Consider the following 15065-nt stretch of genomic DNA (forward strand, 5'->3'; position numbering starts at 1 on the left):
TCTTTCTGATGTGCATATTCTTAAAGGACTCGGAACCATGGAAACCACAACAAACATCAACGCGTTCCTGTTACGCTACTGTACTGTTACAGGTTACGGACATGGGCTGCACATCGATATGTACACTGCCACGTCTAACGTGTGTGATCTGCCTAACACAGTGCTCCCGAAGCACTCACCATCAAAATGTTTAAATTGAATAAATAGTTTTTCTGGTAAGGATTTGCACTACACGCAGTATCTGAAATCAACCGTAGTAGAAATTCTACAACCGTTTGCCTTCTATCTGCAATTACCTTGTGAATTATTTCGCTGAACAATATGAATTCCGGTGGTAAGAAGAAGAAACGGGGCGGTCGCCAGGCTCCCAACGCAGCTAGCGGCAATAACGCCCGTCCGCCCTCCCGCGCCGTACAACCGCTCGAGGCGCCCGCCGCCCCACCTCCTCCGCCGAGCCCGCGGACGCCGGTGAAGCCGCCCATAATGACCGGGACGCTGACCATTGAGAACAGCAAACTGAAGAGCACTCCGTCGTTGAACGGCGGGGCGTTGTCGGCACGCGGGAATTCCTACGCGGCGGTGCTCAAGCCGGGACTGATTGAGATGACACCGCAGATCAAAAGCATGATCTTTGGTAACTGTCTGTTAAATGACACAGTCCGAAATAATAACGTATGTAGTAAAAAGTGGTCTTCAATACTGGCGATACTAAAGCATATTTTTCAGTTCAGTACGGTTCACTGCAGTGCTGAACAGCTCCGCGTTAACGAAGGCTTGCGAGCAATGAAATGAAACTGTAGCGTAAGAAGGCATTTTAAATCTGCTTCGATTATGGTTCTAATACGTATAATTCGTTTTCGCTTGTAGAAGATCCCATTCCAACGCCGCCCTTGCCGCCGCCACTGGGGTCTCGCCCGGCGATCCACATACAGTCCAGAGAACCTGGCCCCTCACCGAATACTCATCATGCTTCTAAACTGCCAGTTCCCAGCGAAAGATCCACTTTTTCCGCGGTTCCGGCGCAAAACTCCGCGCCAGAATCAACGGTCGAATCCCTGGATGCAGTTCCCGACGAGCCCGAGCCGGAAGAATACGTGCCCCCACCGCCGCCCGTCAAAGACTCCTTCGTCCCGGGATTCCTGGTCTCCCAGTTGGACAGCCACCGCAGCCCGTTGGAACCGCTGAAGACCGCCGTGGAGGTGACCGTCGAAGATCCCGACGCGGTGATGGAGACGGGCGACGACGCCCTGCCCGTGGAAATGGAGTTCCATCTGCTGGAGACGGCCTGGACGTTGTACCACATGAACGCGGGCACGCGGAAGAAGGGATCGGATTGGAATGCGGGGATCCTGCCGGTGGGCGTGTTCGACACAGTGGAGGCGTTCTTTCATGGATTTAACAGCATGCCGCGTCCTTCGGAAACCGCGCGCCAGCAGGATTACATGTTCTTCCGCGGCGGGAAGGGACCAAATACGGACACACCCGTGATACTGGCAGCTTGGGAGGACAGCAAGAATGCAAAAGGTAGAATGACCTTTAAAAACTCAACATGCTATTGAGGCCTTCTTCTTAGATTTTTATTGCCTAACTGCCGTAGGAATTTTAATTGTAATTAACCATTTGCCTCGTAGAATTAATTAGTTTTGTTTACTGTCCATGTCTTTTGCTAAACTGCAATTTCATCACCCGTTAATTCTTTATTTATTTTTATAATTTTTTTACTAGGTATTCTCGATGAAATTATTTTCGTTAATAAAAATTAGATAGAATAGCTAATTTAAAAAATCAATGATAAATTAGCTAGTTATGTTAATTATTTTAAAGCTGTTTTGCCTTTTGTTTATTTGTAGACTGAAATTTGAAGAGAAATTATGGGAATGTTACATTGTTTAGAAAATAAAACAATACACCGAAGTACTTTGGAAATGCGGCAGTTGTTGAAATTCAATTTCACATTACTTCCTACACTGCAATAATTATTGCGATTATTCTACTTACTATTCAGTATTCAATGAATTGCCTTATTTGTGCTACTTTCTGCTGTTAATTTGTTACTCGAATCCATAAATTTTTAAAACCAACTTTCGGTAGTATTATCCTGGAACTAAAAATCGGCAAATAGATGTATAAATAAAAGGACAACTCAAAACGAACAACAGTCTTTGAGGTGGTTAGGATTTACGCGTACTAATCCCTGTGATTATTCAAAGCGGAAATCATATCACTGGTTAAAACGGTTTTTGTGTTCAGGTGGAATGTGGCGCTATAGTTTTCCCATGCGTAGTAAACAAGCCGCCCAAGTAGATTTCTACTGGAAGGAGATTTTAATGGCGCTAATTGGCGAGCAGTTCGGCCTGTACAACGACAGCGTTAACGGCTGCTATTTCTGCAACCGCGGCGACGAGTACCGGCTGCAAGTGTGGATGGGCCACAACGATGTCGCCACCGTTACCGCCGTGGGCGTACGACTGGCGGAGATCATGAATCTGAGGGATATCTACTTTGACTACTGTTCGCATAAAGAGATCCACGATAAGGGCAACCGGGGCGCGCTGCCGTTGGTCGATCACAAGGAGATCTTCAGCCGCTTAGAACGGCCGCAAATGGCTGCGTAAAAGGTGGGTTTCGCTCGTCCTCGCTCGGTTGGAACGGGCGCAACTTTTTGCGGATTGTATCATCGTATAAATACGAAGGGGAACTTCCGGCACAGACGAAATGCCAGGAGTGACCAGCAGCTGCAAAATAGTAGTGTGTGTTCCTAGTTATCGTCCGCCTAATTTCGATTTTTCTAACAGATTTAATCCATTTTATTAATAAAATAATTATATTGTTTTTTATGTATTATTATTACGAATTAAATTAATTTAAATAGATTTATTACCTGTTATGATTTGGTTGTATTTCTGTATGATGATGCACCGGAGGTGGTGCATACCCGGTAAAATAAACAGGAAGAATCGGCCGAACAGGTGGCGCCGCCGGTTTGATTATAATCATGGGCAGTGAGTTGTCGTCTTCATCTGCTGCATCGATAGCATCCGTAGTGAAATTTAGTGCAGTAATATGTCGGCCAGTAGTCCGCGTTGTTGTCGGTATGGTTGCAGTAGTGGTACTGATTAACGGCGATGGACGCGTAAACACAGTATCGCTAGAGAGGAAAGCGGCCGTTGTTGACGCTTCCATCGATGTGGTCACCATCTCCGCCGTCAGTTGCTCCGATGAGGAAGTAGCTGACGATGATGTCGACGTATTGGTGGTGGACCTGCCGTCCCAGCTGACAGTAGATGTGGGCGTCGTGGTCGAGGGTTGCGGCCACACTGAAGCTGTTGTTGATTCATACGTTGATACTGGCTGCGACGAAGCCGTTGTCAAACTTTCTGTACCTGCACCAGCCGTGGAAATATCGGCCGTTGAGCTTATTGTCGTGGAGGTTGACGGTGCTGTGGGCTGCGCGGTTGGTGCCGTGGTCTCCTGCGGCGAAGTCGGTGGTGCCGTCGTAGTAAAGACCGAAGATTCGACGGTTGTCACCGCTGTTCTCATGGTCATTGGCATCGTGGTCGTTGGCTGCACGGTATTCGTCGCCGTGGACGAAGGACGTATCGTGCTGGTGGTCGTTGACGTCGAGACGGTTGCGGGCGCTGTAGGCACCGGCGTTGTTTCACTAGGCGACAGTGTACTGGTCTGTGTTGGAGTAGTCGGCCGAGCAGTACTTGTAACGGTTGTCGTCGGTATCGTTACGGTTGTCGGCGTTGTTGGTGCCGTTGGCGGAGTCGTCGGTGTCGGTGTCGTGCTAATCGGCGCTGGCGCACTACTGCTTCTCGTCGTCGTGGTCGTCGTCGGCACAGTAGTCGTTGGTTGCGTAGTACTGCTCGTGGTTGGCGTGGTCCGAGTGGTTGTCGTTGTCGGCGTCGTGGTTGTCGTGGCGGTTGTGGGCGCCGTCGTCGTTGTTGGCCGCATTGTGGTAGTTATAGGAACTGCGGTCCGCGTGGTCGTCCTTATCGGCGTAGTTGATGTTGTCGGCGTCGTGGTTAATGTGGTGGTTGTTGGCAAGGTCCTCGTTGTCGTTGTTGGGCGCATTGTGGTAGTTATCGGAATTGTGGTGCGCGTGGTCGTCGTTGTCGGCGTAGTTGATAATGGCGTAGTTGAAGTCGTCGTGGGCTGCGTTGTTGTTGGCTTTACGGGTGGCCACAAAAACTGTAACCACAACAGTTCCTGGTTATTACATTACAGAGCATTACAGACCATTTTGTAAATTATGACCTCCACACTGAATCGCCATTCTAATTAATAGACCCGCTCACTAGAGAGTTCATGGCGAAGCCGACATAAGAGTTACAAGATACAGGCTGTTTTCTCAGTCTTCATTCAATAAACGCCATATGGATCGCGAGCGTTTCGTGACAGTGTTATTTGTAACTGTAAAATTCACAGAAAGCGCCAGTAGCGGAAAGAGAATAAGGCTCTAAACAATTTAAGACATGCGATTGTCCTTCTCGAAAGGGAGATTTCTCGCAGGAAATGAGCTGAACGGGTTCTATTTCTGCGACCTAATTCTACTCCTGCGATGTCTTTGGTCGCAGAAAAAAATTGGCTTTTTTACTGTTTACGACGCAAACCGATTGGTGTGTTATATACGCTTGAATCAATTACTGTACGCTTTAATGAAAAAGAGAAGGTACACAGTTCGGTATTTCCTATGATACAGTTAGGCACTTGCTACAATAGCGGTACCGCTTGCAGGAAGCGTGCCAGAGGAAACCTCGTACCGACGAGTTGGGAGGGTACTCCGTGCCCATCGTCTTCAGTTCCGGTACGTCCAGCTGCCAGTTACAATTATGCTCCACACACCGACAGACCAAATACGTGGGAACTTTTGCAATCGTGTTGATCCAGCGTGTGCACAGGAACGTACTGGCCAAGGGATACCTCAGATCCATCCCCTTCAACAGATCAAAGTTCGGCTGGTCCTCACCACATCCGCGGGATATCGACATAAACTTGCCGATCATATCCGACACGCCTGCATAACGTTGCGTCAAAGGCTGACCCGGGCTACGTAATGTACACAAAATATAAATTGTGGCATAAATACCTCGTACATTCCAGATAAAGTCAATTCGGTACGAAATGTAATACAGTGTTTTGAGCAAACATGTATTTAGTTTGGCCAAATGGCGGCATGTACCGTAATATTTTCCGCGTATACTGCAGCCATGACGGCATGGGATGCGCTTGATGCCCAAAGGGAGCTGGGTGGCATTGCTGAGGACGCAGTTGCCACAGCTTATACACCATAGCGTTCCGACGGGATTATTCGCCGGTATCACGCTGTCGGCCAATGGCAGCGGAGCCGGAGGATTGTAGTTAAACTAACAGAGTCCAAATTCAGGTAGGAAATTAGCGATTCCTACTTCCTTGTTCCTCCTACTTTCTTCACAACCTACTTATATACTCGTACCACTTACTATAAACCACGTACTCCTCGCACTTCTTACGTGTGTACTGGAAAGGTCAGGCTTGAATTTATGAAGTGTTTGCTCAAATAATTGTTATAATACTATTCATGGTGTATCAGTACAGCTTAGGAAAGAAGACGCATAATCCCACCCATAGTATTCCGAACGCATGCAGCGTAGTGCGCTGTACGACCCAGCTAAAATATCCGGTTGTCGTAAAAGTGAATTTGCCACATGCGTACGGATATCTGGGCATGGGATTATGCGTCTTTTTTGTCCTAAGCTGTATTATTTCATTTTTATTGGCAAACCCAAGACGTCTTTTAAAAAAAGAGTGTTAAGACTTCGACACAGAGTTCAGCGTCGTGGATGGAAAACCACCACCCCGACTGCGAAAAACCCGCACCTACCGACTTACGTATATCTCCCATCCGGGATTCGGCATCTCGTACGCCAAGGTGTAAATGTCCCGCTCGGTGATACGGCCGTTGCAGTAGTCCGTCAGCGAACAGCGACAGACGATACTGTGCCGCCCAAAAGCAGCGTGCATACACATGAACCCGCTGCGGGGCAGGGTCAAGTTAAAGATGCCGGTATAGTCGATCCATCCCCAGTTGTCACCGCAGGTGCGCCGGACCGAGCTGATCTCACGCGGAGCTGATCCAGGGTAACGCGCTGCAAAAAAGCCCACAACTTGGCCGTTGTCAAATCATCTGACAAAAAAATTTTATTAATTTGTTTAATTTATTAAATTTAGTTTGGGGAAATTTAATTACGCCTTTTCATAATTTTCATAATTTTTGATAATTAAAATATAAAGTAAGATTAATAACATCTTAACAATGTCATGATAATATAAAACCATAGGCTAAAATAGTGTGTAGTGATACACATTTCGTGTAGTGATAAACGTGTAGTGTGTAGTTTTAGTTGTCCAAGTGTGTAAGATTAAAAAAGTTCAAAACCGTTAAAAAAATTAGAGGGGGGTCTCTTGAAAATAAAATAATCATAATTTTACTATTTTTTATAGAATTTCTAGCAATTCTCACAAGAAAAACGTGCGTCGGCTTCGCGCTGCGCGCGAAACCAGCCTCATCTCTTAATTCTACTTCGATCTTAGCATCGTATTTCGACCTTAAACTTTCGTTAGCTCAAATAATTTGGTGATAAACGCACTAACTTGCTATTTTTACTCAAAACTTCCGCAATTTCCGCAGTAAAAATGGTCTCCGGTTTCGCGCTTCGCGCGGAAGTGGACATTCACCTTAATTTTTAACACTGAACTCGTATCATGCGTGCGCTGGTTTTGCCTTCTCTTAAAAAAGAATAAAAAGATTTTTATTGGTTTTGGTAAAATTTATTGCAGTCACTCCCCCCAGGGGCGCCCCCCAGGGGCGCCCAGGGGGAGTGTGTAGTGATAGAATCTGGATATTTTAGCCTCTGTTAATAAAACAGACAATAAAAGTTGCATTTCCGGCCTAAATTCTTAATATAAAACTTGAAACAGCTAACGCAATAAATTAACGGCAGTAAGTCAACGACTAAAGTGATTTGTCGCATTTTATTGGTAGTAAATTTGGTGAACGGTAGAAAACGTGATTTCCTAATGAAACGGTTTACGATAGTTTGGCTGTCATAAAGGGAAACGATACTGTGGTTTTAAGAACGTGACCTTTTAACTCTGAAGTGAGGAGCCATAGGAGATTTTGATAATTTTTCAATAAAGTATTTCGATTTTAGCGGTAAAGTAGTGTGTCCGCGTTATCTGTTTATGGTAGTTTGATGGGTTTTGCCTAATAATGTGATCATTCATCATTTTGTGACGCGTGTTAATAGCATACGTTCAGAAAGACTTAAAGAAGCTAAAGGGTGTTGAACTTACTGCCAAGTTCTGCCACCACCAGGCAGCCATGCTTGCACTTTGCCACTGTGACATTAGCCGGAAGGGTGGAGGGCGTGGCAGAGTACAGGGCGCTGCTGGCGCAGGCAGGCGTGTAGCGATCGTTCAGGCAGATGAAGCATTGCGCGTCGGGAGTCTCACGGCGGGCTCGTGGGGCTCTTGTCAGCCCAGGCTGTCCAAACAGAAATTAACCGTGTTTCATGAAGGGTGCTTGCTTGCACGTACCCACCCGTTGGGCTGTGTCTGGCTAACGTTCGCTCGCGACGGGATCGTTGTCCAGGAAAACACTGTTAACAGCTGCGTTGGTTCATCGAAATTAAGATTTATTAAAACAATATTATGGAAACGGTCCTGTGAAATTATTGGTTATGGGCGATTGGCGCCCTTTACACCTGCCTGATCCGTTTAACCACATCAGTGCGAATAAAATCCTTTGCAACAAGAGCATCACGAAGTACGACGTTTAATCTAGGTTTAGGAGTATGTGATTAGGAAAATCCGATTTCTCGCACGTCGCAAAGAAAATCAAGTCGAATTTTTCGATAACTGCGTACAAATAAAATCAAGATTTATTGGAGAAGCATGAGTTAAAAGAAATAATTGCAGCACGTATTATTTTGACGTTCGTTGCTTAGATTCGCAGTAGTTAAGAATGTTGTTCAGCTTACCAAATACCAATACTGTATTCGAAAATATAGGCCGGAAGTAATCCAGTAGTGCCCATAATTGTGAAGTGACTAATGACTTATTGTATTTAATTATTATTACAACGCCAGGGTTCTAAAACTGGCACGGTTCGATGCAAGCACAGGATATTTTCATAGCTTTATTCACACACTGGTTAAAGCGTTCGTAGCTCCAATGTATGTACCGTAACATAAGAATTACTCGTGGTTCATTTAAATTCTATCAAAATATATTACAAAATACGACATTAATTTTTCCTTCGCGTTATTGCTGCAGGCTGCAGCTACGTTATGCAATAAGCCCACTAACTATAGCCAATTCTCGTTGCAACACCAAATCCAGAAAACGCTAAAAATTAATTTCCTCAATCACTGCTGGTAGTGCCCTGCGTAAACGAATCCGACGTTTCCGTATCCCCGTACCGCCCGACACTGCCCTTCATCGACCGCTTCGTCGAGCGTTTTCCCTGTCGGCTGGACTGCGGGCCGGCCACCATCGGCGGAGCGTCACGGTAGGTGATGTTGCCGGGATGGACCATCCCGCCCTGTTTTTCCCTGCAAAACTGTCATGTCAAACAAGAACCGACTATCGCGTAAAGAGCAATTCGTGAACTTACGCTACGGAGTTCATGTAAGCAAGAAAATGATCCTGGGTGGCGTCGTCGATCTCCTCGATGGTCTGCGCCACGAAGGAGTATGCGTCCTGGAACTGGCTGAAGGGTACCAGGGCGTTACTGCCGTCGGGTTCGTTGGTTAGTACCAGGCAAAAGTTTTTGAAGATGTCTTCGATTTGCTGGAAAATCATAAAAATGTACTTCAGTATAATAACAAGTATTGACGTTTTCTGGACGTATGATGCATCGTGTTTCGCAACCGCATCAGCAACAAGCAGGACAAAAAAATTGCCTTTACTATTTGTTCTGCATTAAATCAAGCCTGCATTAAAAACGGCCTACATTACGGAAAAACAATGTACCTCGCCGAGTTTCCCGCACGCAATCACCACAAACCGGTGCCATTCCACCGTGGCGGGGAAATTTCCCACATCCACCAACTCGGTGAACTTATCCGGTCCCAGTCCCAATCCGGTCCAGTGCTCCTGGATTTCAGCCAGACTGACGACATTCTTGTGCCCAAGCTGTAACACGCAACAATTATCCAATTTTCTCTTTTAAAAAAGCAATAAAATCGAAAATTCGGTGGCACATGCCTCACGATGGAGGATCTTGAGCAGACCTAACGTAAGATCATCATAATCGTCCGGAATCAGCTCCAGGCGATCTTTAATAGGCAGACGCTGTCCAGTGGCGCGAGCGCGGAAGTAGCTGGAAGACGGTAACTAAAGCGTAACGCTTCGCATAAGAGTTATGTCTCCTTCGTGTCAAAATAACCGTGATGTAGATAATGCGCACCATATTAACAATAAATGTATTTTATTTGTATAATTTTGATGCGAAAAAAAGCTGCAGAAGAAAATGTAAGTGAAAGCTTACCTGCTGGCCCACTCAAGGAGATCCGGTGGTTGTGTTTTTATCGCCGCTTTCGTGAACTGCTTGAGGATCTCCGGCAATTCGGGCGGGACAACAATCTGCTCGGCCGTGTAGAACGGTTCATCCAACTGTACGAGGTTGGTCGGGTCCATTTTGGTTACAATAAAACAGTTCACGATGAATCATGTACACGTTCCCTAAAATTCATCCGCGGCAGGGTCGCTGTTCGAAGACAGACGAAGTTCCTCACTGAATGAATTAGCAAAAACCGGATAAAGAAATACTTATATCGTACGTTTGATAAAACCCTGTGCGCGCACAAGTACGGTACTAGCAGTTCTGATACACACCCTGAAAAGCCAGAAACGCACACGAGAGAATTTACAATGCTGCACTGCACTGACGTCTGATTAATTTCGGTCTCTATGCAACAATGCAGGAACGTTATTTTTACACAACCTGCGTTCTGTTGTATTTCCGCTTAGACCTTTTGGCATGAATGCAGCGGATATTATAGAATATCAACTTACTTACCAGGGCCTCGTTTATAGAGGAGCATCCGCTTAAGTACTATAATGATATTTTCTCCTGGAAAATGCTTGTGTAAAGCATAAAAAAACTAAGTTCTAGATAATACAAAAATATTTATCAATACAGTGTAGAATAATATTCTGGTTATAAAAAGCACTGTTAAGCCAACAAATATAGAAATATTTAAATGAAATAAAAAACATTAGTAATGTATTATAAGGTTCACCATATTTTTGGAACTGAGAAGATTAGCTGCGGCAAATCCTGTAATGGTCTCATCAATACGAGGAATCTAGTTAAAACAGGAAAGATGTCCGCGTTGCACCTTGCTCCGTAAAAATGGCGAGAGCTGCTGTGTAGTCATTCTGATGGATGATATTTTTAAATGCAACAGCATTCTGTTACGAGTATTAGCCATGGTTCGTTCTTTTTCTATTAATCCAATCCAAAGCAGCCGAAATAGCTTTTCAATGCATACTTGTAAATTGATTAGCCGAGTCCTGCAGCCGGATATCGGAATTTTCGAACATAATCAGCTTATGCTTAATTACATACTGGTTTACTCTGTGGTTCCAGAGTATAATGAAATGTGATCACCAAGCTGCACTAGCACTTTCGGCTTATGCTAATGCGGTAAGACTGTGCGAGTGTGCAGTTTCTTATTTTCTGCTTGATTGCTAGTTGCTACTGTTAGCACCAGGCATTACACCGGAGCTGTTGTTTTCTCTGGTCTTCTTCAAGTGCTTACAAATTATACGAGCGTCACGACGTTAGGAGGATTTTATTGGAACATCATCGAATCCACTGCGCACATCGTGGTTCGTTGCGTTATACTTTGCTTGCCCATACAGGACACATCATGCTGAGGCTGCTGAGCAGAACGAGCCATGGCACCAGCGTGGAGGTTCTGGGCGCCGACGGGATGATGCGGTACGCGCGCGTTGTGGACCTGGCGGACGATGGTCTCTTCGTGGACATGCTCTGCCCCAACCGACGTCGGGAACACGTTCCGTACAACAGCGTCTTCCGGCTAAATAACACACCCGTGGATAAATACAATGTACACTACAACGGATATCGTTCGGCCCTTTCCGTGGAAGTCCAGGTACCAGAGACGCCGTTGGGACCGTGGATTTGGTTGTCCGGGGAAACGGACCGTTTCGAACGCCATGCGGCGCACGAGCAGTACGCGGGGTCTGTAGTCCATTGGCGACGGAAGGAGGACGGAGTGCTGTGTTCAGATTTCGTTCCAATCGGACGCCTTCGCATACCAGTGGACAAAACTCTTCTTCTGCGTCGGATGATGAGGAACAAGCGTTCTGCAGATGACGATGATGCTGTACCATCAGATCATATTCGTCCGGGGACATTCGTCCAGCGCACTGTCAAGCTGGATGACGAATTTTCTTACATTTCAGCCCACAAAGCTGAAGCGCTGGTCAAACGACTGAATTCCTGCGAATATGTTGCAGAGCTTTCATCTGGTAGTGGCTATGCTAATGGTATTCACTTCTTGGACCTCGTGCATGGTCAACTACGATACGTGTCCCAAGTGAGTTATTCCCAAACAAAATACTTATAGAGTTATACAAAATACATATAGACTGTGCTGTATGGTGTTTAGGAAAAGACAAAGCTCACTCTTTGGTATCTCTTCTCGATCCTGACGGATATTTGGCCACGGGAGTCCGCGACAATCACCGAAGAATTGGCGCTGCCAGGGGAATTGTGGCTGGAAGTGTTTTCGTCCTTGGACACGGTGACGCAGACGAAGTTGCGCGCGGTCTGCGCAGTGTGGAACGCCCTGTTAAACGCACCAGCGCTGCGGCGCCGAATTCTGGTCGGGGATTACGATGACAAGAGCTGGGAGTTCTTAAACTTGGCAACGCTGTATAAATGCTTGCATCCAGGCACTCGACACATTGCGATAGACGCTCGAAACAGGCAGATGAATATGGGAGACATGATGGAGCTGTGCGATATGATCCGCTACGTGGCGGACCAGCGAACCAGAATCCGGCTGCTCACTCTGCAGTTGAGCAAGCTAACGTTTCCCTTGCAGATCGGCCACGTCGTGAATGGTACAGTCGCTGGTGACTGTCGCCAGCATCCGCGGGATCCATCAGACACCTGGACGGATCCGGAATACAGTTGTGGTCGCCTGTCGCATTTTATTGCGGTCTGCAGCAGTCTGCCGTGTGATACCGTCGTCATGACCAACTGCGTGATGTCTTGGGACTACTGGGTTCTCGTTTGGATGGAAATCCCTTTGACGCGACTGCCAGTAAATCAGTTTCGCTGCGCATTGTGTGACGCATTAGATGCGGTGATGCCGGTACCGAGTGCGATGAAGGTTCAGGCATTGAACGACCAGAAGCTATACCGGTTGCCATACCGTTGCAATAAAGAGGTGAGGTTCGAGAATGCCATGTGCGAGGTAGAATTTACTGTTTTTGAATAGTTTCTTGCTTGCTAAAAGATATTGACGCTTTGTCCAACACCGATTTCGGATTGATCTTGCAGATACTGTGTGCAACACAGTCAGCTGATCCACGCCCATCGGCACACTTTCGGGGGAAGAAGTGGTGCGTGGACGGTCTGCGGGATTTGCAGTTGGAGAAGCTGTCGCGGATTTCCCTGAATTTTCTGGTTGAACTGGTGGGAAACAAGCGAATTTGGTTTGCTGATTAGCCTGATGAATGTCAACGGAGGTTCGAGAAGCGTCCGTGCTTGCTGTGTACGGCAGCGTCAGTCCTTTCACTCTTTGCGTTTATCATTACTTTCGCCAGCGGTGTGAGCTTGTTTTTGGGAGCAGAATTATGTTATCATCGCAAAATTCGCTGTACCCTTTCGTGGTACTATAATTGGGTTAATACATTGGCCATTCATGTAATGACATTCGTACTCGAAAAGGCACGATAGAGTCGGCGCAAGGGAAAATGTATGGCGTGTTTCTAAATGTTCAGACGTCTGCAACGTAGTAACGCACTGCGATCGCCAAATTGGAGTAAAGTTAATGTTTATTTGGATAGTATTTAATGGCATCAAGACATTTTTGGTGGACGAGCCAGACGAGTGGACACTTACGCCAAACGTACACGATACGATGGACATACCGTATTTTTCGAATTAGAAGCCCTGGGCTTCTAAATTTTCAAAGGTGCCTGGGGAGAGGCTTATACAGCAGAGGATGCTTATATTGCGGAGGAGGCCTTTAAATTTCGGAGTGACTATTTCGCCGCAGTTTTTGCGGCCAATTAGCTTGTTGGCTATTTTGCCGCACACTGCGAGTGTTCAGCTTGTCAGCTATTTTGCCGCCGTCTGATAGCTGGACTACTCTTTTGGCTATTTGCATGAAACCAGAACCCACATACCTAATTTCGAAAAATTTCCAAAATAAAACCGTGGGGAAAAAGGAAAGCAAGGACATCGTAATCGCCTTATTGTAAAGTTTTTCACCAAGTCGCAGCCGTAAATAACTACGAATACTTGTATAGTAAGTACTGTACACAATAACGCGTAACACTGTATTCAAGGAACTTGTCAAAAATGACAAAACGATTCGCACTAAACACACTTAGTGCATGACGATTTTAACCGAAAGGAAGGAGAAAACGACGCGCCCAGAGCCAAATTCGGGAAGAAGAATAAAGGCCAACGCTATACGCAGGAGTTTTTCGTTTTCAAGAAAACTCTGTACACCAAAATCTGTACTAGAAAATGTCGTAGAAATTTAGTTTGCAGTGCACTTACGAGTTGTAGTACAATAATTCATGTGTGCGTTGCGTTCTGGTTCGCATACACATTACTTGGATAAGTACGTGTACAGGTATTTTTTGTAGGTACTGCACACCGCACGTGGGTTAGTACAGCACCTATTAAAATCGCTCTTGTGTTAAAAGCAATCCCGTGTGCCGTTATAAGACGGGAACCTGGCAAGGTTCACGTCGTAGAATCGGAGTTGACGTAACTCCGTCTACCAAGAAAATCTGGCAATGCTGTAAGCGCCTACGCTATGGAAAGCGAAAATATGGCGTGTTTGCTAGAGATTTATGACAACACTAATTTCAATAGAAATTCCACGTGGCCAACTTCGCACTGTTGACCACAGCAGGCGCACGTAACCGCTGCACTGTGCGGGTGCACACAGAACCCCAAGGCACTGCCACGCATAAGGCGGGCGCGCAATAAAACACAACAGACTAGCGAGGGTGTACCCATAGTACGCCTGCGCTCATATGCCTCTGGGAGGGATGCCGAGCTCCGTTCGAGGCTAGTCTCCAATTCCAGTTCCTTGGGAATCCATCACGGCTGGTTTGTGTGATTAAAAAAACATCGAGATTATTCTCCTTTTAACATCACAAATTCCATCTTACATGTGAATAAAGAGATCTCGTAACAAAAGTAAACAGTAAAAAAATATCAACAGAATTCTTAATCAAGGAGACTAAGATCCTCCGACTCGTAAAGGTCACTGGGTCCTGTCAACCGTAATCCGCTTTGGCCCATTCTGCTATGTGAGCAATCTTTCATCACAATGAGATCTGCTTTTAGGAATAAGATGCGTATCATTGCACGACTTTAGGAATACTGCTTCTTCATCTTTGGATTCTTTGCGTATCAACGTACGTCTTTCGTAACACTGAGATCCTTCGAAGGTCATGTAGGGACGGCCGAAGACAAGCTAGATTGCTTCCTACCTGGATAAGGTCATTTTCTTGTTCCCATGACTCCCTTGAGCAGTGAAGTTCTCAAAGGTCATCCTTTCTCTTCTGATGTGCGACCCATTTGGGCAGTGACGGTCCCAAAAGGTCATCCATTTTCCATACTGACTTCACCATTAAAGGGCATGGAGAAACTTAGCCGATTTTCTGGCTTTTAAGCAATTCTGCTTGTCTCCCTTGAAAAGGTCATCCATCATTCTTCATTTTCTTCATTTTTTCTGTCGCATATCCTTTCTTTTTCTTTAGTGGAGAAGAGGGCCGGTGTGACGCCGTAACCT

At 45.9% G+C, this 15065-nt stretch overlaps 4 protein-coding genes across 7 annotated transcripts; 2 read left to right on the forward strand and 2 right to left on the reverse strand.

The window, feature by feature from the left end:
- Positions 1-43: 43 nt before the first annotated feature.
- LOC129589451 (uncharacterized) lies at positions 44-2974 on the forward strand. The gene is made up of 3 exons (XM_055484225.1): positions 44-634; positions 868-1524; positions 2251-2974. Exons 1-3 carry the CDS (start codon positions 322-324, stop codon positions 2613-2615), a joined length of 1335 nt encoding a protein of 444 aa, XP_055340200.1. The 5' UTR covers positions 44-321; the 3' UTR covers positions 2616-2974.
- Positions 2031-7922, reverse strand: LOC129589449 (mucin-2-like). 3 transcript variants are annotated; one of them, XM_055484219.1, is made up of 8 exons: positions 7753-7922; positions 7582-7643; positions 7339-7528; positions 5875-6131; positions 5186-5369; positions 4767-5020; positions 2882-4194; positions 2031-2735 (listed from the first exon to the last, which is right to left on the reverse strand). In XM_055484219.1, exons 1-8 carry the CDS (start codon positions 7802-7804, stop codon positions 2675-2677), a joined length of 2373 nt encoding a protein of 790 aa, XP_055340194.1. In that variant the 5' UTR covers positions 7805-7922; the 3' UTR covers positions 2031-2674. The 3 variants fall into 3 exon arrangements, with proteins under 3 accessions (XP_055340194.1, XP_055340195.1, XP_055340196.1); XM_055484220.1 differs by lacking the exon at positions 7753-7922 and having other exon boundaries at positions 7586-7646; XM_055484221.1 differs by lacking the exon at positions 2031-2735 and having other exon boundaries at positions 4029-4194; positions 4732-5020.
- Positions 7923-8182: 260 nt separating this feature from the next.
- On the reverse strand, positions 8183-9890 carry LOC129589452 (ropporin-1-like protein). Its single transcript, XM_055484226.1, has 5 exons — positions 9536-9890; positions 9253-9367; positions 9019-9180; positions 8660-8835; positions 8183-8597 (listed from the first exon to the last, which is right to left on the reverse strand). The coding sequence occupies exons 1-5, from the start codon at positions 9682-9684 to the stop codon at positions 8408-8410; spliced, it is 792 nt and encodes a 263-aa protein (XP_055340201.1). The 5' UTR covers positions 9685-9890; the 3' UTR covers positions 8183-8407.
- Positions 9891-10246: 356 nt separating this feature from the next.
- LOC129589450 (uncharacterized) lies at positions 10247-13244 on the forward strand. Of its 2 annotated transcripts, XM_055484224.1 has the most exons (5): positions 10247-10482; positions 10640-10696; positions 10915-11615; positions 11688-12473; positions 12587-13244. In XM_055484224.1, exons 3-5 carry the CDS (start codon positions 10923-10925, stop codon positions 12752-12754), a joined length of 1647 nt encoding a protein of 548 aa, XP_055340199.1. In that variant the 5' UTR covers positions 10247-10482; positions 10640-10696; positions 10915-10922; the 3' UTR covers positions 12755-13244. The 2 variants fall into 2 exon arrangements, with proteins under 2 accessions (XP_055340199.1, XP_055340198.1); XM_055484223.1 differs by having other exon boundaries at positions 10247-11615.
- Positions 13245-15065: the final 1821 nt, after the last annotated feature.

This window comes from Paramacrobiotus metropolitanus, unplaced genomic scaffold (genome assembly GCF_019649055.1).
Source record: "Paramacrobiotus metropolitanus isolate TYO unplaced genomic scaffold, Prichtersi_v1.0 Parri_scaffold0000035, whole genome shotgun sequence".
NCBI classification, from domain to species: domain Eukaryota; kingdom Metazoa; phylum Tardigrada; class Eutardigrada; order Parachela; family Macrobiotidae; genus Paramacrobiotus; species Paramacrobiotus metropolitanus.

Bases quoted from the DNA above. Each gene is read 5' to 3' on its own strand.
- LOC129589451 (XM_055484225.1), top strand. From the start codon at position 322: ATGAATTCCGGTGGTAAGAAGAAGAAACGGGGCGGTCGCCAGGCTCCC. The intron at 635-867 runs GTAACTGTCTGT...TTTCGCTTGTAG, and splicing joins GATCAAAAGCATGATCTTTG to AAGATCCCATTCCAACGCCG. The intron at 1,525-2,250 runs GTAGAATGACCT...TTTTGTGTTCAG, and splicing joins GGACAGCAAGAATGCAAAAG to GTGGAATGTGGCGCTATAGT.
- LOC129589449 (XM_055484219.1), bottom strand. From the start codon at position 7,804: ATGCTCTTGTTGCAAAGGATTTTATTCGCACTGATGTGGTTAAACGGA. The intron at 7,529-7,581 runs GTACGTGCAAGC...CTGTTTGGACAG, and splicing joins AGACACAGCCCAACGGGTGG to CCTGGGCTGACAAGAGCCCC. The intron at 5,370-5,874 runs GTAAGTCGGTAG...GGACTCTGTTAG, and splicing joins ATCCCGGATGGGAGATATAC to TTTAACTACAATCCTCCGGC.
- LOC129589452 (XM_055484226.1), bottom strand. From the start codon at position 9,684: ATGGACCCGACCAACCTCGTACAGTTGGATGAACCGTTCTACACGGCC. The intron at 8,836-9,018 runs GTACATTGTTTT...ATGATTTTCCAG, and splicing joins CGTGCGGGAAACTCGGCGAG to CAAATCGAAGACATCTTCAA. The intron at 8,598-8,659 runs GTAAGTTCACGA...ACAGTTTTGCAG, and splicing joins GCTTACATGAACTCCGTAGC to GGAAAAACAGGGCGGGATGG.
- LOC129589450 (XM_055484223.1), top strand. From the start codon at position 10,923: ATGCTGAGGCTGCTGAGCAGAACGAGCCATGGCACCAGCGTGGAGGTT. The intron at 11,616-11,687 runs GTGAGTTATTCC...TATGGTGTTTAG, and splicing joins AACTACGATACGTGTCCCAA to GAAAAGACAAAGCTCACTCT. The intron at 12,474-12,586 runs GTGAGGTTCGAG...TTGATCTTGCAG, and splicing joins CATACCGTTGCAATAAAGAG to ATACTGTGTGCAACACAGTC.